This window comes from Nelumbo nucifera, chromosome 3 (genome assembly GCF_055504915.1).
Source record: "Nelumbo nucifera cultivar China Antique chromosome 3, China Antique-T2T, whole genome shotgun sequence".
NCBI lineage: Eukaryota > Viridiplantae > Streptophyta > Magnoliopsida > Proteales > Nelumbonaceae > Nelumbo > Nelumbo nucifera.
The window spans coordinates 58157703-58184386 of record NC_142651.1 but is presented as its reverse complement, the minus strand read 5'-3'; the positions used below and the strand labels follow the sequence as shown (position 1 = coordinate 58184386).

Genomic DNA, 26684 nt, shown 5'->3' with positions numbered 1-26684 from the left:
TGATCCGATGGATCTAACAAAGATCAATTCAAATTTGAATTTGCTAAGGATGTTAGATATTTGAGTTTGATTTGATTCGATTTGATTTAATTATCCATAGGTTAAAATTTAACAAATTATTAATAAAAAAAGAAACAAAATGGTCTATACAAAGAAAAACAAAAAATACAAGCATTTTTAACCGTTTTTATCATATACATACATACATACATACATACATATATATATATATATATATATATATATATATATATATATATATATATATATATATATATAAACAAATCTTTTAAAAAACAACATAAATAATACAAAAAAAATCAAATTACAAAAGTTCAATATAAATTGTATTGGATTCTTTCATATCAAATGGGAGTAATTCAAATTCGATCCGATTTTTAAATTGATGTTATCTTTTTTATATGAATTGATCCGAAAATTTGACAAGAGATATCGAAATGTGGAAAATGGGATCATATTTGAATTTGAGTTGGACCATGATCTAGTTGATTTGCACCTTATGGGTAGCCCATCCCCCAAATCCATAACCCTTAGAGGTGTAATGTGGGTCATGCCATGCCAACACTGTAGCAGGTCGTGCCTACCTAGCTCATAACCCCTAAAGGGAGCCTGACATGGCCTATGGCATGAGCTTGGGCGGGCCTGTGCCGGGTTGGATTGGGTTGTGGGTGGCACAATTTTTTATTGAAAAAAAGAAAATGTTAAAATAATAATAAAATTAAAAATAAAAGTTTATATATATTAATATATTATTATTATATATAATTATTATATGTATGTATACATAATACATGTGTCTGTTTATGGGGGGGGGTGCTGGGCCGCTATGCACAACCCACTTTATCGTCCTGAGCCATGATCAGCCCGTCGGCCTAAAAACCCAAACCCATCATGGCCTAGGTATATGGCCGACTGCTATAGTGATTGGACCACTTTACAAACTCCAATAACCCTCCCATCCCTGATGGCAATGGGATTCGATCCCATGTCTTCGCTACAATTAGCTAGAGCCCAGCGATCCTACCAACTGGTGACTGGGAACGGATACTTTTGGCACGTATTAACAGATAATATGTGAAAAATGAAACGAATCAATATTAGACTTGTTCATGGGTCAGGCCGAGTTTTGTATATGTATCAATAGAATACATTCAGCCTGAGCTCAAGTCTGGTCAGAAATTTGAAAACAGATTTTTTTTTATTTAATAAAAATGTTTTATTTATATTAAAAACCTTCGAAATTCAAAAATAATAAACATCTCATTATTACTTGAAAAAAGGAGAAGAACAAGGAAAAATGTTGTATATATATTTTTATTATTTAATATATAGTATCAAGTCGGACTTGGGCTCGAGCTAATTTTTTTGAGAAAATTTGAACCTGAACCAAAAAAATATTGAGCCCGGTACTTTAGGCCCGAGCCCAAATCCACGGACTTAAAATTATGACCAAGTCCGGCCAGGCCGGAACAGCCCATCGGGCTATCCGGCTAGCCGACCAGGTCTAATCAGTACGGATACCAAAATGAAACGGGCACCAAATCCGATTTCTCATCCTACATGCTACGTTCCTACATCCTATTAGTTGAGATAAGTCTCTCAGTTGGACGGTTGTGATCGCTCCAACGACATCGAAGGTGACTTGGGCAGGAAGCCGAATTTCCGTCTCTCTCTCTCTAGGGACTAGAATAGTAGTAGTAGGATTCCTTTCTCTTGTTTCACGGTCAAATAATTCTTAGCTCGCATCACTCTCGTTTCTGCCTTTCTGGCTTTCTCCTTTCTTTTTTGTGTTGGTGCTGGAGGATTTAATATTGTTGGTTCGAATTACTTCAAGTTCGTTTGATTTCTAGGGTTCTTTCGCTACAACTGCTGCTGTAATGGATCTTAATCTAGATGCTCCTCATTCGATGGGAACCACCATTATAGGAGTCACCTATGACGGAGGTGTCGTCCTCGGCGCTGATTCCAGAACCAGCACTGGTATCTTTATCTCTCTCTCTCTCTCTTTCTTTCTCTCTCTCTGCATATTCAGCCATTTACTTCTTTATTGTTCCTTAAATTTCCGACTTGGGGGTATTTTTAAGTGTTTTTTTAGTATTTTTTTGGCTGTGAAAACTCGTTTGTCAATTTCAAACATTGCTGCTTGTATTGATTTGCTTATTCTTGTACTAGATTGTTGTTGTTCCTTGTTTCATTCTTTATGCTGCGTGAGAATTTTCATTACATTACTGCTAAGGAATTTTAGAAAGGGGGGGGGAGCAGTCTTTTGAATCAAATATGATTATCTTGTTTTGGAATGATTTCAATGTTGTTGTTGCATTGTTAGGGATGTATGTTGCTAACCGGGCATCGGACAAAATCACGCAGCTGACGGATAATGTCTACTTGTGCCGCTCTGGATCAGTAAGTATCTTTCTGACACCCCACATTGGTTAATGCTCCTAGTAATTTATGTTGATGATCGACAGAAGTTTATTACTTTTCCCTGTTCTGATCATAATACTTTTTTGATCAGTAGTTCTAATCATGATACTTGGTGGTCGAAAATTCTTAACACTATGGGGTTTCAGCGCCCTTAAGTTGATCATATACATTGGCTTACGAGTGTTGAGACATTTCATAGCTTCTGCTTCCTAAGGCCCTTGGAAATTTACTTCTACTATTAAAAGTTGCATTATTTTCTTTATTAATTTTCCATATCTGTCTTATGTACTTGACCAATACACCAAAAGACTCAAATGTTGTTGGAATGCGTCAAGGTCAAGCGTAGCTGTTTAATCTTTGGGACCATAACAGTTTGCTTACCACACTTGATGGATATTAGTACAGTTTTAGTGCCCTCACATTGAAAATACATCTTTGAATGGTTGTTCTGTCTTGAACACCATTCTTGGGATTTATTGGCATTCAGTTTAGTGTCTCTAGAATCTAGATTGAAGGTGTCATCTTCTTGTTCATCTTTATCTGAAAAGATGTCCTAGCTGCTGTATAATATAAATGCTTGATGTTCTGTCTTGATCACCATTCTTGGGATTTATTGGCGTTCAGTTTAGTGTCTCTAGAATCTAGATTGAAGGTGTATTGTCATCTTCTTGTTCATCTTTATCTGAAAAGATGTCCTAGCTGCTGTATAATATAAATGCTTGATGTAAATATGAACAAGAAGTGCTTTATGATTATTGATAAAAAAAAAAGAAGTGCTTTATGAGATTTAGTATGATGACTATAAAAAACCTAAATAGTTAAGCCAGGAAGCAAAATTGTTGAAAGTGGAATTATTTAGTTTTTTCCCCACTTGAATGTTTTTATCACATCCGCTCCAACTCAACAAAACCTTTTACCCAGATATCCACCATTTGGGGTTGGCTACATGAATCCTATTTCACCATTTCACTCCATAAAGGGCCATATCACTCCCTAGCATCACCTTGAAACAACAGAGAATGGAAAAGAACAGAGAATAAGCAGGATGAGGGATTATTGTGCTAGAAACATGGTTACATTATTATTGGGATTTAACGTTGTTGGGTCTGGACTCTGGACCAAAATAGCAAGGTTCTACCAAAGATTTTGTAAAAAGCTTTTTTTTTTTCTTTTTTTTTTTCTGTTCTTAACCCATTTTGAAACCAGAACTTTATTTAAAACTATGATTCTGAAAGCTTAATTGCTCATCGAGCAACTTTTCCATCTGACTGCTTTATGCTGGATATAATTATATTGGAACTTGCTTGCTTTTCTTATCTTTTGAAATTATTTGTTCACAAAGTGGTAGATAAGGTCTACTGACAAGAATATTCACACCTAGGATTATCCTCAATTAATTGAGAGAAGTCTGCTGCACAAATTGTGGGAACAAAAGTTTCATTTATACATAAAAGTATAACAAGTAAATGGACCTATTTGCCTCTCTTCTGTATGCCAAATGTCCTCTGTTAACCCATCCAGTCCTCCCCTAACTCTCGCTACCATGTCACAGCAAACAGGAGGGCATGTCAATGAATTGGATACAGTCCACTGCATTAAATGAGTGCCCAAATGAATAACTTCTCTCATCCTTTCTTTCAACTGCAACCACATCTTCTTGAATACCTTGTAGCCTAATCATACATGTAGAAGTTTTCTCATATTCTTAGATTTGGACCAAAAAATTCTGGAGAAATTTCTGTAAAAATTTTCTTTTGAGGAATTTGAAACCTAGGTTGAAATTGGAATTACCTTACTTCAAAGCATTGGAAGAATGCTGTTTTCCCTTTTACTTGTTTATTCTCTAAGCATGCATGTTGCATTTAGGAAAGAGATATTGTTATTGTCCCTGTGGTCTTCTAGTTCTTGCTTATTATATAATCCTATTTTATGCATCACATATCCCATATGTTGGAGTCAATGAGTTATAACATTCATTGACAACTCAAGAAATCATGCACTTGCTCTTACCAATTTGTACTGGTTTGTTTTCATTTATCATTTGCAGGCTGCAGATTCTCAAATTGTTTCTGATTATGTGCGCTACTTTCTTCAGCAACACACGTGGGTGGTTTTTTTTTTCTGTTTCTTGTCACATTTTTTAATGTTACTAAATCTGGCTTGGATATCATTTATGATACTTGGATACCTATATAGAGGTGCCATATCATGTAGGATATTTCAATTTTTAGTATAAATTCTATATCTGACACTATGTCTAGCTGTGTCCTCATTGTATCTGGGTAAATAATATCAAACTGTAAAAGGGTAGACTAGATCAATTTGTATATGGGGTTCTGCCCCTGAGAGCCATATCTTCTTTATTTATGCTTATTTGGGTGGGCAGATCTCTTAGGTCAAGTCCAGATCTCCCTTTGGCCGCTTTTCTTTTCTTTTCTTTTTTTTTTTTTTTTGAGAAAGGTAAAGTTTAGTATTCTGTAGTCTGTACTAATATCAAAATAAGGTTCTTTGTACAATGAGTGGCTGTACATAACAACCATTAGGAACCTCCAAAAAAGTCCACTCTCAAAAAAGAAGAAGAAAAGTTTTTATTTCTGAATACATTATGGACAGACAACCAGCTCTTCAAAAAACCTACTGGTGCATTGATTACTACTGCTTCTGAAGTCATATTCTGTTCAAAAATTCTGCAATTTCTTTCCAGCCAGACGGCCCACAAAACTGCAGCTGGAATTGAAGACCAGCATATCTTCCCCTTTTTAGACATACCGTGAATTGGCCAACCTTTGGCCGCTTTTCTTGTATCATCTTCTTTTATCCTCTTGTAATCCTAATATTTTTCTGGTTAAAAGCATACGGTGAAGCCTATCCAGTTGGGCATGGTTTTGTCTTATTGCACTAGTAGTATGAATGTCTATTCACATTCACACTGTTTCAGTTTGTGTGTGTGATTTCCTCTCATTGTCTTGGTTGGTCCATTGGGGGGATTGGAAGGTTGATTTTTTTTATTACTTTATCTTTATGGATAACAATCAAATTTTACTAAAGAAGGGGAAGAATGATTTACAAAAATATACAGAGAGAGGACTATATGCCTCATCATCATCATCATCTCTAAGCCTTGTTCCAACTATATGGGGTCGGTTACATGAATCCTGTTTCGCCATTCTGTTTTGTTCACTACCATATACAAAAGAGAAATGTTTCACCATTGCCAAGACTGATATCTCAAGGGCCTCCTTATTTACAAAAACAAAAATGAAATGAAAAAAAGACAAAAGGAAAAAGGAAAGGCATTGAATTGCATTCATTGAATTTTCCTTTGAGAAACTTTGGAAGATTGAAGTTGTTATAAACATGGTTTTCAAGGCGCCTAGGCGAGGCTAGGTGACCATGGGGTGCCCAAGTGCCTAGGCCTCGCCTAGGTGATGAAATAAAAAATAGGAAGCCTACATCTTTCTACCCCTCATAAGCTAGTTTTTTTGGTTTTATAAATTAACCTACAAATAGGGTTTGTGTTTTGGATTGGCAAAGTGCAGAGGTCTGATAGCGTTCGACGGTGGTGGTGTTGCCTTCACTCTTTGTATTTCTACAGTTCTATTGTTAGGGTTAGGTGTATGTGATTTTGATGTTCTTGCTGTTTATTAGTGAAGAAACCATGGGCTGGATGTGCGTTTGGCGTTTACGGGGAGAGCTGTTTTAACAAGCTTGTAGCTCTGAAAATCCCTGCAGGTTCTCTGCAGGCTTCCCTGCTCATCCTTGCCTCAGACCAATATGGCCTCATAGTACGGTTTTGTGCTTTTGGGTTGGGCCTGGTTGTGGGTTGGAGTCTTTGGTCTTGAAGCTTTTTCTTCTTTGCCAAATTCTTCCACCTCACTCATCCAATCCGTCATCACCCACAAATCTGCCTCCAAATGCCATTACATGTATCTTGAAGCTTTGCTGATACATTAGCCAAACAAGGGGTTGATGGGGAGCAATTTTTCTGTGCATCAGTGTAATGTATTGGAATGTGTAAAGGGTTAGTAGTTCTCCAGCGCACATTATGGGATGCTAGACATGTTGCAATGAGCATTCTTTTATTTAAATAAATAAAATTCTGCAGTAACAATAAAAAAAAGAGTTCTCTTCGGAAGAGGAAGATTAGGGTAGATATGATCACCTGTAAGTTATAAAAAAAAGAAGAATCAATATCATCAGTAGTGAAGTCTCCCAACTTCTCTCTAATGCAGTCCCAAACTCCCAATGAGCAATTCTAATAGTAATCCAATTTATTGCTAAAACCAAATTCTCTGTGCAACACTAGTAACTAAAACCTATTTTTTGCATTCTTGTTGCAGAACTCCCATCTTATATCCACCAAGCCATGGTTCCCAAGAAAAAAACTTTGTGAACTTTAGCTTGATTTCCTTAGAAGGACCAAAACCTTGATGAGGTGCTGTAGAAAAGCTCCATCCATTGTACATCTGAGTTCTGCCAATGGAATTTTTGGAATTCCGTGGCCTTTTGTTTTTATAGAATAAAGTTGCATTGATTTGGTTGAAAATAAGGAAGACATGGGAAGATAGGTAAAGTTTCATATATAATAGTTAAATATAAATATAAAATATAACATAAAATAACATAATATGCACATGTATAATATATATTATATATGTTACTTTATGTTATATTTATATTTTACTTTATCTCTTCTCAAAAAAATATATATGAAACTTATAATACATGTTATATATAATATTTTATGTTATATAATGTATAAAATAAATTTTGTACACATATTATGTGACATATAATATAATATGATACTTACTAACTCCTGTCTCATTTGTTTCTTGTATTTGGGATTGGTTTCTTTCTTATTTGAGTGCAGTTGGAATATCCTTCTAATATATCTAGCTTATTCACTCTTACAAACTGGCCAAAGAAGAGTGGAGGAATTATGTGGAGAAGCACCAGAGCACCAATCATTTGGATGGTATAGGAAGGAAGGAACACAAGAATCTTCAAGGAAAAAGAAAGGGGTAAAGAGGCAATAATCGAGTGCATTATTGCTACAGTGGCTCATTGGCTGAAAACATTATCATTTTCAATAAATGATATTATTAGAAATTGGAGAGAAGTGGCAAGCACATCATCTAAAAAACTGCAGTCTACAGGAGCTGGGCGCCACCTGAGATAGGCTTCCTAAAAACTAAACTTTGATGGAAGTAGTTGGGGAAATCCAAGGAATTCAGGAGTGGGGGGAGTCTTCAGACATGAGGAAGGTCATGTTGTTGCACTTGCACTATTCTCGGAACTGATTGGGGTAGGGGACTCTTTAAGAGCTGAATTGTGGTGGTAATGGAAGGTGCTCAAAAAGCGAAAAAGATGAATGTGAAAATGTTGATTATTGAAGGAGACAAAAAAATGAGAAAGTAGAGATAAGACTCATCTTTGAAAGGGTGTTTGTAGTACCAATGTTTTAAAACGCGGGGGCATGACGTCAGGCATTCCACTGCCTGGAGGTGTGAGGTGTAGTTCAGAACATAAGAGGTGTAAGCCTCTTGAGCACAAGGAGGCATATGAGGTGTGCACCTCTAGCATGCCTTATGCACATGAGGTGTGTGGGCCTCTAGCATAAGCCTCAGGGTATTTTGGGGGTGCCTCACCTGAGGCGTGCCTCACCTGAGGCATGCCTCCAGGCATATGCCTCTCACGTCTTTTAAAACATGTACATAAGTGTACTTCACAACTTGTACTTAGTAAATTGCTGGTTATTGACCAAAAAAAAGTTATAGGCCTGGCCCAGGCTATAGCCCTTATGCAGTTGTTAAGCCTGGCCTATGATCATCCCTAGAAGTGGTGCTTTTTTGTAATTCTTTTGTAGGGTTAGCTCTTTCTTTTTCTTGATGTATATGTATCAATCTTTGCATTCTTGAACTCATTCTTTTATCTAAATACAGTTTTTTGTTATGCACAGAAATAAAGAAAAAAGAATAAAGATAGGGAGGGGAAAATGTGGAGTAAAATGGAAAAAAAAATGATGAGAAATGTGTTCAAATGTGATTTTTGGTTAAATGGCAAAAACTCAAACAAGTAAACGTTTTTAAAAGCTTCAGTTTCAGGCTTCTTTTGGTGTTTATGTTCTTTTTTCTTATATATATATTATGAAAACACCAAAAACTTAAGCTTCGAGTTTGGGTAGAACCTAGTCTTGAGTCTAAATTGAAACCTTGCTCTAAGCTCCTCAGCATGGAGAGCACATTGTGAAGTAGATACAAGTGCATGACATAATTCACAAGTAGGCATTATTTATTCTGTACATTTGTTCCTTTCCACTCAACAACCTAAGTGGATAGCATGATCTCCCATAGATTCTTGCCTCACTTATGAAAGGTCTAGATTGCATATTTCAGTTACGTTGACAGATCAGGGACTAGGAAAAGGCTGGAATGTAATTTTAACTTTTGGGACATCAGTCAGAGATCCCATTCCTAATCTTTTCATTAAATGACCCTGAGCTAACCAAGACACTACCTTTTGTTGCAGGATACAGCTGGGACAGCCTGCAACTGTCAAAGTTGCTGCAAACCTAATCAGGCTTTTGTCGTATAATAATAAGGTTTGATCTGTCATTTTTATTTGTATCTTATAAATTTGGTGTAAATACCACATATTAGAAAATGGCACTAATGCAGGAGAGGTTAATGAGCACCCATAATGAGCTGAGCTGATCAAGACAGCCAGGTCTATAGAGTGCATGCAAAAGCCATAAAATCTTAATCAAATGATGAAATGATAATTCGAAACATAAATAAGAAACCACAATAAGAAACAAAATGGGAACCAGATTTATGTGGTTCAGCTTAAGGCCTGCATCTATGTTTCATAGAAGAGAGAGCAGAGTATAAATCCACTATTAAAATTTGAAGCATATAACAGATTTAGGGAAATAACCAATAATTCCTGTACACCCCAGCCAGTACTTCTCTCACCATAACAAAATATCAACAATGGCTTAAATAAGCCTGTACCAGATGGCTTATCAAACAAACCATATATCAGTTGGCTTATTGAACAAGCTACATGTACCAGTTGGCTTGTTGGACAGGCCACATACAAATAGCCAGAATTACAAATAGGCCCTCATCATTACCTGAAATTAAATAAGTCTTAAATGCAGTATTTGTGGGAGGTTGTGCATGAAAATTTGGAACAGCTGAATTTATACATCTCAAGCCAGTTGATAGCAAAAGGAGTTGCAAGTATGTGGTCTGACTATACCAAGTTGGTGGCAATATATAATTTGCAGTTCTTATCATTTCATTGAAGTTCTCTCCTTTACCTATCTATTTTTCTATACATTTTATATGCTCCTATCCTGCTAATTATTTTTTTGTTTACTCATAAAGAAAAAATACAAGGGAGCTTCACACATGCAGTCATTTTCCATTTATTTTCTGAATGTTATACTGATGGTTATGCATACTTTGTGTTATGCACTTAATATTTGCCTTATTGCTGTATACTGAACTTGGCAGAACATGCTACAAACTGGCCTGATTGTTGGTGGATGGGACAAATATGAAGGAGGCAAAATATATGGAGTGCCTCTTGGTGGGACAATTCTGGAGCAACCTTTTGCAATTGGAGGTCTGTCATTGGGACCTCTTATTTACAGATTCTTTGTAGATTGATAAACTCTTTCTGCTATTTTTTTTTCCTTTTTTCCTTCTAAAGCTAAGGAATTGGGAGTATATGTCGTTTGCTTTAATTAGTTTCACAATTTATTATAGATTTATAGATTCTGCTAATGGAGACGTCTTCTGCTCTCCCTGCACTACTATTTATCTTCTGAAGTTCTATTTTGCCCTTGTTGTGTGGGCCTATCTTGTGTTGAAGCCTCTTGCAAGAAATGGAGATTTTTGTTGGATTTCTTTTTTTGTGAAGAAAATTGCAAAAATGAGAACATTGAACAAAACATATATTTTTTTAGATGAGTTTGATTTTTTTTTGACTTTAGATTTACTAGACAAATCTACATGATTAGAGCTGACATCCAAATTTAGAGTTTTCTTAAGATAGAACTTGTTATCCTAAAAATAGCCTTGTTATTTTTATTAAGTTTGACATCTTTCGATTTGGCATAGTAGAGATCACTATTTTCTGATTCGGTCAAGCTTCTTGTGAAAGAAAGAGGAGGAAGATGAAGATTTCAGCAGTAGAGAGGGAAGGAGAAGAAAAGAGTAGGAGGTCAACTAGGATTATGAGAAACTTAACCCTAGCCACCAGCCCCTCATTATATTTATATTTAACTTAAAGATGAGATATTACAAAGATGCCCTTAGTAGGGCGGCTACTAAAACTGAATAGTCACAACTTTAAAAAATAAAACTAATGGGCCTAAGGCCCAACAACTTCCTAATTAAATAAAAGCAAACTAAAGACAAACCGGGCCACTCAACACTCCCCCTCAAGTTGGGAGTAAATGTCACACATTCCCAACTTGCTTAGATCATGCTCCAGCTTGTTTTTTGCAACACCCTTTGTGAGAACATCAGCGAGCTGCAGATCAGAAGTAATGTATGGAAGACAAACTTCTCCAAAAGTTACCATTTCTCTGATAAAATGTCTATCCACTTCAATGTGCTTAGTACGGTCATGCTGGACTGGGTTATGGGCAATGTTAATTGCTGCCTGGTTATCACAGTATAGCATCATGGGTTCTTTTGCTTGTACACCAATTTCTTCTAATAGAGAATGGATCCAGAGAAGTTTTGAAACTCCATGCGCCATGGCCCTGTATTCGGCTTCAGCACTTGATCTTGCCACCACTGTTTGTTTCTTACTCTTCCATGAGACTAGGTTACCCCCAACTAGGGTGCACACTCTTGAAGTTGATCTCTTGTCATCAAGGCATCTTGCCCAATTGGCATTTGTATAAGCCTCTTAGTTTCAACTGTCCTTGATCAGTAAACAATATGCCTCTGCCTGGGTGTCCCTTCAGATAAGCAAGGATCCTGTCAACTGCCTCCCAATGCTGGACTCGTGGGGCATGCATGTATTGACTTACTATACTCACTGCATAGGAGATGTCTGGTCTTGTCATACACAAGTATAGTAGCCGACCCACAAGTCTCTAATATCTCCCAATGTCCTTTATTGGTTCACCTTCTGTTGCACTGATTTTATGGTTCTGATCAATAGGGGTGCTAATTGCCTTTGTTCCAAGCTTCCCTGTCTCTTGAAGAAAGTCCAAGACATATTTCCTTTGAGAGATAAAAATTCCATGTTTCGATCTTGCAACTTTAATGCCTAAGAAGTATCTCAGTTCTCTAAGATCCTTAATTTCAAATTCCTTATGTAGATTCCTCTTTAGATTATCAATCTCACTCAGATCATTCCCAGTGACAACAATATCATTCACATAAACAATTAGGACTGACACCAAAGATCCCCTGTGCTTCACAAACAAAGTGTGATCGGATTGAGTTTGAGTGTAGCCAAAATCAATCAAGGCCTTTCTGAATCTGTCAAACCATGCTCTGGGAGATTGTTTCAAGCCATATAGTGACTTCTTAAGCCTACATACCTTTCCTTTTTCAGTTGCATTGTAAAAACCAGCACGAAGATCCATATACACTTCTTCTTGCAGATCCCCATTTAGGAAAGCATTCTTCACATCCAGTTGAAGCAAGGGCCAAGAGTATGAGGTAGCAAGGGAAAGGAGTATTCGAACGGAGGTCATCTTTGCAACTGGCGCAAAGGTCTCTAAATAATCAATGCCATAGGTCTGTGTGTACCCTTTTGCGACAAGTCTTGCCTTGTACCTCTCTATACTTCCATCTGCCTTATATTTTATTGTGTAAACCCATCTGCATCCAACTGTCTCCTTGCCTTCTGGTAGGTCCACAATGTCCCATGTCTGATTCTTAATCAAAGCTTCCATCTCTTCCTGCATAGCTGTCTTTCACTCAGGTTTGGAGAGAGCCTCACTAACACCCTTGGGTATAGACACTGAATCAAGAGAAGAGAGAAAAGCACGGTAGGAAGGAGAAAGTCCACTGTAGGATAAGTACTGTGAAATACAATGAGTAGTACACTTTTTCTTCCATTTTCTAAGAGCAATAGGGAGATCAAGGTTATCTGTAACAGAGTTAGTAGGATCAATGGGAACTGAAATAGTGGCGGGATCAAGAGGAATACCTGAATCCATATCAGCCGAATCTGGAGTCTCCAAGGGATCGACAGGAAGTGGTGTGAGTTCTGATGTAGTGGAATCAACCGCCTTGTGAAGTCTCTGTCGTGAGTAATGTTGATAAACAGAACGCAAAGGAGGTGGCAAGGTAGGTGCCACCGGGTGGTGGTTAAGCATAGGAGGTGACACAGGGGCTGGAACTGGGAGAGGGATAGATTGCTGACTTACTTCCCCAAAACACTCCCCTTGAGAAGGATTTTGTGAGAAGAAGTATGTGGATTCAAAAAAGGTGACATCCATGGTAACATATCGGTTCCCAGAGATTGGATCATAGCAGCAGTACCCTTTCTGATTCTCTGCATATCCAAGGAAGATACACTTCTTTGCCTTGGGGTCAAGCTTCGAGCGGTGAGGACCAAGGATGTGTGCAAAGTAGACACACTCAAACACCCTGAGAGGAATATGAAACATCTCCCCATGAGGAAAAAGAAAGCTGAATGGAGTGCTGATTCCAAGTATACGAGAAGGCACCCTGTTAATCAGATATACTGCTGTGAGAACTGCATCACCCCAAAACCGAATCGGAACTGTAGATGTGATCATCATGCTTCTTGTAGTCTCAACAATGTGTCTGTTCTTCCTTTCTGCAACACCATTCTGTTGTGGACTGTAGGAGCAACTGCTCTGATGGACAACACCATATTCTAACAAATACGAGGCAAGATGTCTTTCAAAATATTCCTTGGCATTGTCAGATCTGAACACCTTTATTCTTGTTCCAAACTGTGTTAGTACCATCTGATGAAATTGCCTCACCAAAGATGGTACTTCATCGCGGGATTTCATTAGGTAAATCCAAGAGTATCGAGAGAAATCATCCACAAATAGGAGAAAATAGCGATAACCTTCCATAGAAGGAACAGGGTAAGGGCCCCACACATCCGAATGAATAACATCAAAAGAAGAAGAACATCTTTTATTACTAGGTTCAAAAGAATGTCTACAATGCTTTCCAAGTTGACAACCTTCACACTCCAGACTTGACAGACTAACAAATTCAAAAAGTTTTGGAAACAAAGAATTCAAAGAAGAAAAAAATAAATGACCCAAACGATTATGCCAAAGCATAATCTGACTCACAGATCCCAACTCACTATCCCTGCTAACATGATGACTTTGGTGAGGGGGAAGAACATCCAGGAGGTAGATTCCATTCACTTCACGACCACTCCCAATCGTCCTCTTTGAATCCAGATCCTGCAAAATACAATGTCCAGGAGAAAAAATTACTGAGCAGTTCAAATTCTTAGTCAAACTACTAACAGATAACAAATTAGTGCTCAATCTGGGAACATGAAGGACAGAGGGTAAACAAATAGAATCATTAATCTTGACAGATCCCTTCCTAGCAATAGGAACATGGGATCCATCAGCTGTGGAGACCCTATCTCTGCCAGAACAGAGCTGGTAAGAGGAAAAAATAGTGGAGCTATGAGTCATGTGCTCTGAGGCTCCAAAATCTATAATCCAAGGAGGTCCTTCCTTACCTGAAGTGGAAACATAATTTGCAGTGACATGTGAACTACCTGCGTGAGCAAAGGAGGTAGAGTGAGCTCCACTAGTGCCACCTCTACCTTGTTGTCTGCTTGTGGCTGAACTGGAACTAGCTGTATTCCGCTGGTTCAGAAGTAGCCCATACCTCTCAAGTTCGGCCCTTACTGCAGCAGCTGCAACAGACTCCAAAGCAGCTGTAGTAGGAGGGGCCGGAGTGTCACCAGTAACTGCCATGTGCGCATTTCCCTTCTTATTTTTCAATCTAGTCGGCATGAGATGTGGGTGAAGCTTCCAGCAAGTATCTCTTGTATGTTTAGGCTTCTTACAGTAGTCACAAACCAAGTCTCTTTTGTCTTCCTTTTTGATTTCACCACCACTTTGTTTAGGTTTCACAACACTTACCGTGGCAGACTAATCAGAAGTTTGGGTTTTCATCATCACATTCCTCCTGCACTCCTCCCCTGAAACAAAAGCATATGCTTGGGAGAGTGACACTATCCCTGGAAAGAAGATGCTGTCGTGCAATATCATACTCAGGGTTAAGGCCAGCAAGGAGTTCAAACACCTTATACTTCTCTAAATGTCTCTGATAGGTAGCTGCATCCTTGGTGGTTTCCCAAGCAAAGGTCTCCAAATGGTCAATCTCTTGCCACAGGGTCTTAAGGGCTGAAAAATAGGTTGCAATAGATTTATCTCCCTGCCTTGTAGCAATAATCTGATTTCTCAGTTGATAAGCCCTAGCAACATTCTCCCTTTGTGAATAGGTTTATGCAACCCCATCCCATATCTCCTTACCAGTATTTGCCCATAAGAAATTTTTACTTATATGTGGCAACATGGAATTACACAACCAAGTCAGCACCATATAATTTTCCTGCACCCACCGGGAGTTGCTAGTTTCGGGTTTCACCTCTTCACCAGTGATATACCCTAATTTCTCACGAGCCCCAATGGCCATCTTTGCAGATTGTGACCATTCCAAGTAGTTTGCACCATCCAGCCTAACTGTAGTATTGGTTCCAGCCCCGAAGGGGTCTCCAGCACCCCCTCCCACTGGTCCCATTTCACTCCCGGGCTTATTTTCAACTCTGTAGCCCTCCATGCTTCTCAAAAAAGGTAAAGAAAATAACTAAAAATTGCAGCAAGATCAAACAAGACACCTTTTGGAACCAACAACACTTTCTTGGTGTCCTGGGCTTTCTTCCCACAAAAGATTCATTTTTTGTGGGATTCGAGAAGAGAGAGAAAAGACAACCGCCCTCTCTAGAAGCCTCCAAACCACGCGGGACTTGAATCGCCCCTTACAAAAAACTCCAAGGAACCCTAAAAAATTAGGGTGCCTCTTCCTAGGTCAAAATTGAAGAGTCTAGCAAAAGCAAGACTTCCCCTTTCTCCAGTTTTTCCTGATTCTGATGAGAAACCCTAGACCAGCAACAGGGCACATAGATCCATCAAGAAAATCCAAAAACTGGGCTTACCTGAGAGCTTCGATCAGCATCTTAAATCACCATGCAATCGGCCGATCTAGGGCTGCATGAGAGAACAACTTTAAGAACCTTCAACCTGCTCTGATACCAAGTAGAGATCACTATTTGCTGAGTCGGTCAAGCTTCTTGTGAAAGAAAGAGGAGGAAGATGAAGATTTCAGCAGTAAAGAGGGAAGGAGAAGAAAAGAGTAGGTCAACTAGGATTATGAGAAACTTAACCCTAGCCGCCAGCCCTCATTATATTTATATTTAACTTGAAGATGAGATATTACAAAGATGCCCTTAGTAGGGCGGCTACTAAAACTGAATAGTTACAACTTTAAAAAATAAAAACTAATGGGCCTAAGGCCCAACAACTTCCTAATTAAATAAAAGCAAACTAAAGACAAACCGGGCCACTCAACAGGCATTGTGGACTTCCAAAATCTTTTTTTGGTTGAACCGCCCGAGTATCACTCTTGTTAAAATTGGTTAGCACTACACCCATGTTATCTTCTCTTGGGATGATGGAGTATCTGTTTCAAAGTCTTCTTTTTTCTGTTGTATTAATTTACTAATATATAAAAGAAGGGCTATACAATTTCTTTGCATTTTTATTGACACCATTTTGGGGTTTGAAAGGATAAATGGTCTTATTAGAATAGCAGTTAGAAGAAGATTCAAAAAGCACAATAGTTAAATGGTTTGCCAATAGCCTTCTACGAAGATTGTTGGGGTATTTTAAGAGATGAACTTATGGAGCTTTTTGATGATTTTTTATAGAGGCAAAATAAACTCAGGTGCAAATGCCACTTTTATTGCACTAATTCCAAAAAAGGATGCTTTGCACCCAAAGGATTTTTGACCGAAAAGCTTGGTGGGCAGCAGCATGCCTAAAGTCATAGCTAAGGTTTTGGCCTTGTGAAAAAAATAATCTCTCCCAATCAATCATCAAAAAAAAAAAAAACACTCCCAATCAAGGAGTTTTGTGTTTGGAAGGAAAACCATTGACCAGATCCTCATTGCAAATGAATGTGTAGACTCTAGGAAAAGAAGAGGAGAGAAAGGGGTGATTTGTAAAATTGATCTAGAAAAGGCCTATGATTTGGTGGACTAGAATTTATTTTGGAAGTCTTAAGGTGAAGAGGTTTTGGTGACAGGTAGTGTAAATGGATCAAAGGTTGCATTTCAACTTGCCGGTATTCCATCTTGGTCAATGGGATCCTATTTCTCCCTTTATTTTCATGCTAGTAGTAGATGTTTTAGTGGCATATCCATGGGGCTGGTTTGAGCAATCTATTAAGAGTTTGGAAAGTGGGAAGAGAAGGGGAGTGGTTGCCCATTTGCAGTTTGCGGATGATTTGAAGGAGAGAGATGACTAACCTCAAAAATAATTTTGAAAGTTGTGTTTTAGGAATCAACAGGTCCTGTTGCAAGGGGTAAGTCAGACCTTGAGAGTTTTTGGTAACTAGTCCTACAAAGATTTGTAAAAAAGCTAGTAGGGTGGAAAAGGAAATAGTCCTCTAGGAGGAAGGATTATGTTGATCAAATCTACGCTAGCTAATTTGCCAATTTATTACTTTTCTATCTTTAGTATTCCTATGGGGGTTACTAGGAAATTAGAAAAAATCATGAGAGATTTCCTTTGGGAGCTAGGGTTGTTCATAAGAATGCCCAACCCGAACAAACCAACTAACCCGAACCGACCCAACCCGAGTCGGCCGGCTTTTCATCCGTACCGGTCAGTTTCGGGTTGGGCACATACATAAACCGATACATCGGGTCGATTTCGGTTTTCTTGCGTGAAAAACCGAAACCAACCCGACCCAAACCGAACTAGTATTCTACTAGTTTGGTAGTTCCTACTTCCTAGTTTGAGTAGTTTCCTAATTCCTACTAGTCTTCTATTTCTAGACTTCTACTAGAAATAGAACTCTAGAAGGCCCATTAGGCAATTACAATTAGAATTCAATTAGGCCACCTTTTTGAATGGTTGCAAGCAACTTTGGATTAGTGATTAATGAACAACTTTTGTGATTAACTTTTCATTTAAATTTTATCATAGGAGATGGCTGAAATGATGTTCAATTTATGATTGTTTTTATTTCTTACTTGACACTTGTTTTTACATGAAGAATTTATTGATTTTATTCTTTACCTGAATTAAATTTAGATTTATCTTGGACTCTTGAATATCAAATTATCAACTAATTCAGATTTTATTCGGCTTTGTACAGGAGCAAAACCGAAACCGACCCAAACCGACTCAAACCAAATAGGTCGGTTTGGCCTATCAGTGGGTCGGTTTCGGTTCCCACCTTAGGTAACCCGACCAGGTTGGATTGGTTGGGAAAATCCCACTAAACCGACCCAACCCGACCCGTGAACACCCCTATTGGGAGCTAGGAGAGACAAAGAATGATCACTTGGTGAATTGGGAAGTGGCTTCTACTATATCTCTCTAGGACTAGGAGGAAGGATTACATTGATCAAATCTATGCTAGCTAATTTTCCAATCTATTACTTGTCTACCTTTAGTATTCCAACAGGGGTTGCTAGGAAATTAGAAAAAAAAAAGATCACATGGTGAATTGGGAGGTGGTCTATTTATCAAAAAAAAAAAAAAATTGGGAGGTGGTCTCTAGAAGGAATTATATCTTTCCAGGAGGAAGGATTATGTTGATTGTTAGAGTTAGCCGAATAAGGGTAGATTAGTCAACTCACCTTGGTTAAGTTATGAGCTTATGTGGCAGTCTTATTAGAGGTTCTCTGTCCCATACTTAAGTAGAGGCAGTTTAGTCCTTGTACATTTAATTAGAAGCCTAATCACTATTAAGAGGTCGATTGATAGGGTTTAGCTATCAGGTTCGACAGTTCTTTCATCTTCTTCTTCTTCTTCTCCTTCTCTTTCTTCTTCTCCTTACTGGTTCGGACTACTGTAGCTACAGTAGAAACATGGTATCAGAGCGTGACAACTTCAGTTTGTGACCTGTTTCAGTTCGTGACAACTTCAGTTCGTGCTTCAGTTCTCTCCTTTTCTTCTCTGGGCTGTCAATGGAGAAAAGTGGTTCATCCCAAGCCTGAAACATCACAGCTCTTCTTTTTTCTGGTGCACAGAACCTCCTTTCCTAAGAAAACAACTTCAGCAGTGAATGGTTGGCTGAAGCTCTCAAACGAAGGTTGGTTATCTCTCCTTTGTGTGCTGTTGGTATTTCTGGGTTGAAAATCTTCAAGAACTTGAGAGGACTGATCAGAACCTAGAGAACTAGGTTGGTTGTTGCTTTGGTTCTTGGAAAAATTCCAAGAACAGGCTGTGTTTACAGTGACCAAATGGCGTAAGGGCTGCTACTGTAGGTGGCCGAATGGTGCAAGGTGTAATGCAATGGTACTAGTTGAGTTTTTGTTGGTCTTGTGGTGCCCTCTTAAAAGTGTTAAAGCAGGTCTGTATTGTGTGTGACAGCTATGGCTGTGTGGTGGTGCTTGTGATGCACAAACTCTGTTGAGTAGTTGTAAGAGAGCTTGCATGTGGTTAGTAAGTGCTGAATTAATGTCGGTGTAGTTGTGTTTTTTTTTTTTGTGAAATCAGTAGTGGTGTGGATAAGAACAAAGGCGTGTGTATCTATCATTGTGTTTAGGGACTGCTGTAGGTTCTGGAACATCAAACTCTTGACAGCAGCACTTAGTTGGTGATTGGGAATTCAGATTAGAGGCAGCATTGAAAGAGTATCATGGCAGCAATGGGAGATGGCTGTAGTGATCAGAAACCTAGTGTGGTGGTTTCCTCTGACTATCTAGGTGTACAGATGACCTCAATTAAACTGAATGGTGAGAACTATGTTCCATGGGCCAAGTCGGTGGAAGTTTTTCTCAAGGCAAAGAGAAAAGTGAAGCATGTGAAAGAAGATAAACCACCGGCTGACTCTCTAGGGTTTGATGATTGGGAACAGGAGGATGCTTAAATCATGACATGGCTATGGAACAGTATGGAACCCAAAATAAGTGCCAACTTCATGTTCTTAGATACAGCTAAGGACATATGGGAACATGCCAAGAAGCTGTATTCTGGGCAAGATAATACTACAAGGGTATATCAGCTCTATCAGGAGTACTTTGGTCTGCAACAAGGAAATAAAACCCTAGAAGAGTACTATGCCAGTATGAAGAACCTCAGAAATGAAATCAATGTCTATCATCCTCTCACTCCAGATGTTAAGGTTCAGCAACAACAGAGGGAACAACTAAATGTCACAAGGTTCTTAGTGGGGTTGAAATCAGAGTACGAACCAGTTAGGGCCCAAATATTGGGGGGCTCTACCCTTCCTACACTTGAGGAAGTGTTTGCTCGGCTTCGCAGGATTTCTTTGGGACAGACAGAGAATCCCACACAGTCTGATAGATCAGTTTTTGTGACAGCTAGAGGAGGTGGACGTGGTACGAAAGGGGGAGGACATGCCTCCCGAGGAGGTCGTGGTGGTTCCATATTTGGCCGTGGTGGTGGTGGTTCCATATTTGGAGTTGTTTGCAGACTTTCCTGTGGATGACATGCTAAGAAATTGGAAAGAGATTGCTTCCACTGCTAGAGGCAAGAGGACTCTTTGTCAGTAGTCTTGGTCCCCTCCCCCCTCAGGATTTGTTAAGCTGAATTTTGATGGCAACAGTGTAAGGAATCCAGGGCCTTCTAGGATTGGATGAGTTTTCAAGAATGAGGAAGGGATTGTTATTGCTTTATTCTCTGGCCCTATTGGAGAACTTAGGGCTGAGATCCTTGCAGCGCTTAAAGGAATTCGAAGAGCAAAGGAATTAAATATTGGGGGGCTCTACCCTTCCTACACTTGAGGAAGTGTTTGCTCGGCTTCGCAGGATTTCTTTGGGACAGACAGAGAATCCCACACAGTCTGATAGATCAGTTTTTGTGACAGCTAGAGGAGGTGGACGTGGTACGAAAGGGGGAGGACATGCCTCCCGAGGAGGTCGTGGTGGTTCCATATTTGGCCGTGGTGGTGGTGGTTCCATATTTGGAGTTGTTTGCAGACTTTCCTGTGGATGACATGCTAAGAAATTGGAAAGAGATTGCTTCCACTGCTAGAGGCAAGAGGACTCTTTGTCAGTAGTCTTGGTCCCCTCCCCCCTCAGGATTTGTTAAGCTGAATTTTGATGGCAACAGTGTAAGGAATCCAGGGCCTTCTAGGATTGGATGAGTTTTCAAGAATGAGGAAGGGATTGTTATTGCTTTATTCTCTGGCCCTATTGGAGAACTTAGGGCTGAGATCCTTGCAGCGCTTAAAGGAATTCGAAGAGCAAAGGAATTAAATATCAGCAGTTTGATCCTGGAAGGTGATTCGCTGGCTGAAGAGGACAGTGGTTTGTGGAACTTTAACAATGAAAAGAAACAATTCTTATGGCTGTGTAGGGACATTGAGATTCAGTACAGCTGGGTGAAAAGGAGTGCCAACTCATTTGCGGATGGGTTGGCCAAGCAAGGAGTGAATAGGGAGTCTGTATTTTGGGCTAGTTTTTAATTTTCTCTCTTTGTATTCTGTTATTGGGGAGCTAAGATGTTTTATCTCCCCTCTTGTATCCATATTCCCTCTTTTCTTTTAATTTAATGAAGGTGATGTTATTGATAAAAAAAAAATTAATGAATGAAAGTTGCTGTTTCCAATAACAAAAGTTATCAAACTTTCCAGGTTTCTAAAGTCTTTGCTAGATTAAGAGGATTATTTGGGATTGAGCCTAACAAGAAGGTGAAGAAAGCCAAAGAAGTCAGGAAGAGATTTAAAGAGATGGTGACATTTGTTGTAGGAGCTGATTAATCTGTTTGGTTTCGAGTGGTGCATTGGTGTCTTCCAGTGGTCATTTGTGATGAGTTCATGTATTGGTTGGGGTTGGTGGGGTTGAAGGTTGCGCTAGTTTGGTGGTTGGTCATCTGTGATTTTGGTACGTTTTTTTTTTTTTTTGGGGGGGGGGGTGGTTCTCATTGTGGATTGTATTTGTTTTTGTGGTTTTGGTGGTGCTGTGAAGGGGTGGTATTGGTGTTGTTTGGGTAATTAGTTTTTCTATTCTTCTCTCAGGTGATTTCTTGTCACTGTTGTAATCTCTCTTTTCTTTTAATAAACATTTTTATTTTAGAACAAAAGAAATTGCTATGGTCCTAAAGACTAGTTTGTGTTTAACAGGATCTGGTTCCAGTTACTTGTATGGGTTCTTTGATCAAGCTTGGAGGGAAGGAATGTCTAAAGATGAAGCTGAGGTATGTAGATATATAGTCTTTGATGTTTGAAAAAAGTTTCCATTGTTATTCCTTTCATTTATTTATGTCTTGTTTTATGGATTAGTTGGTAGTATTATTTGATGCCTTTATTGACTTCGTATACTTTTTAGTACTAGTTAATCCAACTAGAAAAATACTACTTTCCTTTTTAAATGACAAGTTCAAAGGAAAACAACATATATTTAGCCCTTTTTTGAGAGAGAGTAACTGAAAATGACAAGTTCATCTGCATTAACAAAATGAAAACAACATATATTTAGCCCTTGTATGTTTAGATGCTGAATATTGGGACATAAACTCCCAATATGATCATTGATCTAGTTATAATTGAGAGTTGTTCCACATACCACATAAAAGATAAACGATAGAAGGATAGGTGAAAACAGGAATAAAGCTACAACTTGATGGCTGCTCTATTGGTAACCCAAGTCCTTCAGGTGCAAGTGGTGTTTTTGGAGATACCTCAGGAGACATTCCTTTGAGACACTCAGGACCAATTAGGGCAAGAAATGCATTAAGATGTGAGATCTTATCACTGCTTCTAAGTTTAAAATTGGATCTCTTTGGGCAGGAATTCTTTGCTAGTTGAAAGGTAGTTGCAAAGTAATGATTTGGTGGTTCTCAACCAACTCAGATTTCCCATGGCTCCATGGGTATCATATTAAAGAGGCAGTGGCCTTGGCTTATAGGCTGAACAACTCATTCAGATGGATGGATGCCTAGATGAACAGATAAGTAAATTGTTACAAATTGTATTATAAAAAAAATCTGTACATCCAATAGCTGTTTTGTTTAAAAGCTGGAAGGAAGTGGCAGGTTCAGCACCTTTTAAGTCTGTCACAAACCCCAATTGGTCTCCACCAGTTAATGGTTTTATCAAACTGAACTTTGATGGTAGCAGCACAGGGAGCCCGGGTCCTTCAGGCAATCAGGCCTTGGAGGTGTTTTCAGAAATGAGGAGGGGAAAATAATTGCTCTTTTTTCAGGTCCAATTGGTGTAGGTGACTCTGTAAGCGCTGAGATTATGGCTTTAATGGAAGGGGTGCAGAGGGCTAAGGAAGAAGCTGGTTTGTGGGAGACTCCAAGCTGGTGGTGGAGTGGTTGCAAAAGGAAGAAGCTGGTTTGTGGATTTATAACAATGAAATGAAGAGATTCAAATGGCTGACACAAGATATGGAAGTAAGACTGCAATGGATTAAAACAACTACTAATTCCTTTACTGATGTACTGGACAAATAAGTGGTGTGTAGAGATCAAGTAATATTGGGCTCAACTGTAACTTATTTGAGAGTTTAAAAGGGGATAACTAAGAGAGCTTATCTCTCCCATTTTCTATGCCTCATTGCACTTATTTAATAAAATTTCATAGTAATTGATAAAAAAAGATCTGTACATCCAGAAAATTAATCAGAATTGGCAAGAAGTTGGTATTGAGAATTGGCATTCAACTTCAAAAACTATATATAAAAGCATTGATATAAACATATTATATGGGATACATGCAATTTGGATCTGCTGTCCACAACACATTGCTGGCCACATCCACCCAGCCACACATTGGGAACATCTCTTGTACTTTATATCACCGATATTTCCAATGTGTGGCTAGGTGAATGTGGCCATCAATGTGTTGTGGTTAGCAGATCCAGACTCAACCCATATCCATGTTTGGGATTTTAGGAAATGGTCACTTGTATTCCCATTTTCTATCTGTATCCATATCTGGGCATCATGATCATAATCAAAGAATTCTATAGCTAAACCTGGTTCCCATTTAAAAGTAATCGGAAAGAAGATTATACAAACATAATTTAAAGTAAAAGAGAGAAGAATTGGTGTCTGCAGGTCAAGTGTTGACCTGCAATCACTTGATTTGGTGTCTGCAGGTTAAGTGTCTGCAGAATTGGTGTCTGCAGGTAAAGTCACTTGAAAAGGAAGAAGAAAACAAAAAGTACTATTATAGGCAGTGATTACATGGTCTTGGGCTAGTAAAGTCACTTGAATATGAAGGACTACAGATTGAATGAGACTGGTTGTAATTGCTTGGGTGAAGAACATGGAAGTGTGGGACCTTGGATGTATTGGAAAATGCTGAGGGAAGTCTTCAAAATTCAAATTATCTTCAGAAAGTAAAGCTCAATTCAGATTGACCCTAAGGTGAGTTGATCTGTAATGCAATTATTTTTGCACAATGTTTATATTGTTACTGATATGTATATATATATATATAGAGAGAGAGAGAGAGAGAGAGAGAGAGAGAGAGAGAAGAATTGGTGTCTGCAGGTCAACACTTGATGGCATGATTAGTGGTGATTAATAAAGGGAGGAGGGTTGGAATAAGAGAGTTCAAAAGGAGAGTTGATGGTTGGTGAGAAATGACATGGCAACTTTTGATTAACCATACCTGCTCCACTTTTTGACCTGGCTAGCCTTGAGAAATGGCTTGTCATTGATTTGGTTCCTCACCGCATGACTAATTTCAGCATGCTGCATCTTAAAAAGGCCCACTGTTAAGGTAGTTTCATCATCATCCAAGCCTTATTCCAACTATATGGGGTTGGCTACATGAATTTTCCATTCTGTTCTGTTTAAAGCCATGCCAATTGTTAGATTATGAGTGCTTAAATCTTTTCCTACTACTACTTCGACCCATGTCCTTTTTGGTCTATTCCTAGCCCTTCTAGCCCGTTCAACTTGAAACAGATCACTTATGGTTAAAGGTAGTCTACCTAGAAAAAAATAAATTATATTTTCTAGGAATTTTACATACTGTGCTAACAATTTGATTAGCTGTATTTGGTTTGATCATGTTTTCTAAGTTGCTTTTGAGCACAAAATGGTGTTCACATGCTTGATATTTTATTTGAGCACCAATTCTAAAAGTTTTTTGGTTTTCTATTTTGTAGAAATTAGTGGTGAAAGCCGTCTCTCTTGCCATTGCTCGAGATGGTGCAAGTGGAGGTGTTGTGCGAACTGTCATTGTGAGTTTCATGTTATCTTTTCACTGCATATTGGCAACATAAGCCCCACGAGAAGTTTTTCAGAATAAATACAAATCCAACTTAAAATGGCAGAACCATCCATTCAATTATTTATCCCACTTATGCATAAATTCTTGGGTATTTCATTATAATGAGGGCGCTTCTAACTTGCATTGTTGGAGGTAATTCTTTCCCCTTCAAAACATGGAGGGTTTTTCTCTGTGCTCCCCAAAACACAGCGGGCACACAAAAACTAAATACCCATTAATTTTCCACCATTTGTGTATGCAGAGCCTAGTTATCCTGATTTTGTTACCTGTTGCTTATGTCCCATGTGCGCGCTGGTGTTTCTGCAGATAAACTCGGAGGGAGTGACAAGGAACTTCTACCCAGGGGACACCCTTCCACTATGGCACGAGGAGTTGGAACCCCAGAACTCGTTGCTCGACACTCTCTCGTTAAATAGTCCGGAGCCAATGAGCACTTGAAAGAGTGAGAATCAATCTTGCTTTGCCTTGTGAAATGTCCACCAGAAGTGGTGGTTGATTTTAACTCTCTCACAGTTAAAACTCTGCACTCGTTCACAGGATCCAGCTTCCATGCCTAGAAATTTACCTTTTCTTTGTACGAATTAAAGACGTGTAATGGATGGTCTTTATAGTCGCATCATGAAAGATGAACATTATCACTGGTATAAACACACTTTTCTTAACGTGTTCGTGTTGTTTGTATTTTGAGTACGAGTTCTAGGGCTGTCAATGGGTTGGCTCTTGGTACAACCAGTCTTGAACCAATTATTATTTGTAACAAAATCAAACCCCGAACCGTCCTTGTTAATAGTCAGGTCAATCGGTCCAGATCTGATGGACGTTATTGCACTGAAAAGTGAATGCTATATTTGTTTATTTAAATAATAGTTTAAAATTTAAATTTGATAATATGACCTTAATAAAATAATAGGAAAATACTAAATTATTTATATGTTAATAAATTAAACATTTTTAATTAATATTATCTTATTTATTATTTATCAGATTTATCATTTTAAATATAAAATATGATAAAAATTATAAGAAAATTAAGAAAATATTGTGAAGTGTGGTAAGTCATAATTTTCACATAAAATAATTGGTTCTGGGTATGAATTGGTTGGGGGCAGGCAAGAACTGGAAGAGACCCAATTATTAATTGGGACAAAATCAAGGAACCAAAAACCTGTTATAATTTGGTTTGGTCAGTTTGGGTATCTGTTTGGCAGATCCAACCCATTGACAGTCCCTCTATTGCACCCGGGGGAGGGGGCACGTCCCCAGTAATTATCCTAGACGAGTGTAGTTCGAAGGCTTGTTTTGATTGTTTGTATGCCAAGAAATTTTCTCTAGTTGCCATCAAGTTGCAAAGAGTATTGATAAAGCAATTTTAGGATACATATTGCAATATGTGTTGGATATGCACGGAAAGATTCAAAATATTGGTATTGCAAAGTCTGTCATTAAGGTTAGAAATGGATACATCATACATATTATAATCTGCTCGTATGGATGGATATGGTGAAAAGATATGGATTTGCATTCAAGTATTAAAAAATACTCACTAATCCAACATATACATTGATAACACTAAAGTTGAGTAGATTATAAGTAACAACAATGAATCAAGGTTCAAAATATCGATACGCCTGAAATGTCGATAAAGGCGAATTGGACGAATCGATACTGTTTTTTTATTATTTTTTTTCTGAAACCAGTTCAGGGGGGCTGGTTTAGGGCTCTTCCACCCCCTGAACC

The 26684-nt window shown here is 38.5% G+C and overlaps 1 protein-coding gene and 1 long non-coding RNA gene across 3 annotated transcripts; both read left to right on the top strand.

Annotated features, from left to right (window-relative positions):
* The first annotated feature begins 1700 nt into the window (after window positions 1-1700).
* On the top strand, window positions 1701-25609 carry LOC104602146 (proteasome subunit beta type-6-like). Of its 2 annotated transcripts, XM_088901435.1 has the most exons (9): window positions 1701-2001; window positions 2348-2424; window positions 4493-4548; window positions 8977-9049; window positions 9969-10080; window positions 21822-21895; window positions 24823-24897; window positions 25254-25389; window positions 25485-25609. In XM_088901435.1, exons 1-8 carry the CDS (start codon window positions 1899-1901, stop codon window positions 25383-25385), a joined length of 702 nt encoding a protein of 233 aa, XP_088757561.1. In that variant the 5' UTR covers window positions 1701-1898; the 3' UTR covers window positions 25386-25389; window positions 25485-25609. The 2 variants fall into 2 exon arrangements, with proteins under 2 accessions (XP_088757561.1, XP_010264033.1); XM_010265731.3 differs by having other exon boundaries at window positions 25254-25609.
* LOC148801242 (uncharacterized) lies at window positions 22962-23926 on the top strand. The gene is made up of 2 exons (XR_016084151.1): window positions 22962-23095; window positions 23833-23926. It is a non-coding gene; the product is annotated as an uncharacterized LOC148801242 (long non-coding RNA).
* Window positions 25610-26684: the final 1075 nt, after the last annotated feature.

What these genes read in the sequence shown, in the direction of transcription:
- LOC104602146 (XM_088901435.1), top strand. Translation starts at nt 1,899, where the DNA reads ATGGATCTTAATCTAGATGCTCCTCATTCGATGGGAACCACCATTATA. An exon ending in TGATTCCAGAACCAGCACTG is followed by an intron (nt 2,002 to 2,347) that starts GTATCTTTATCT and finishes TTGCATTGTTAG; the next exon opens with GGATGTATGTTGCTAACCGG. An exon ending in TACTTTCTTCAGCAACACAC is followed by an intron (nt 4,549 to 8,976) that starts GTGGGTGGTTTT and finishes CTTTTGTTGCAG; the next exon opens with GATACAGCTGGGACAGCCTG.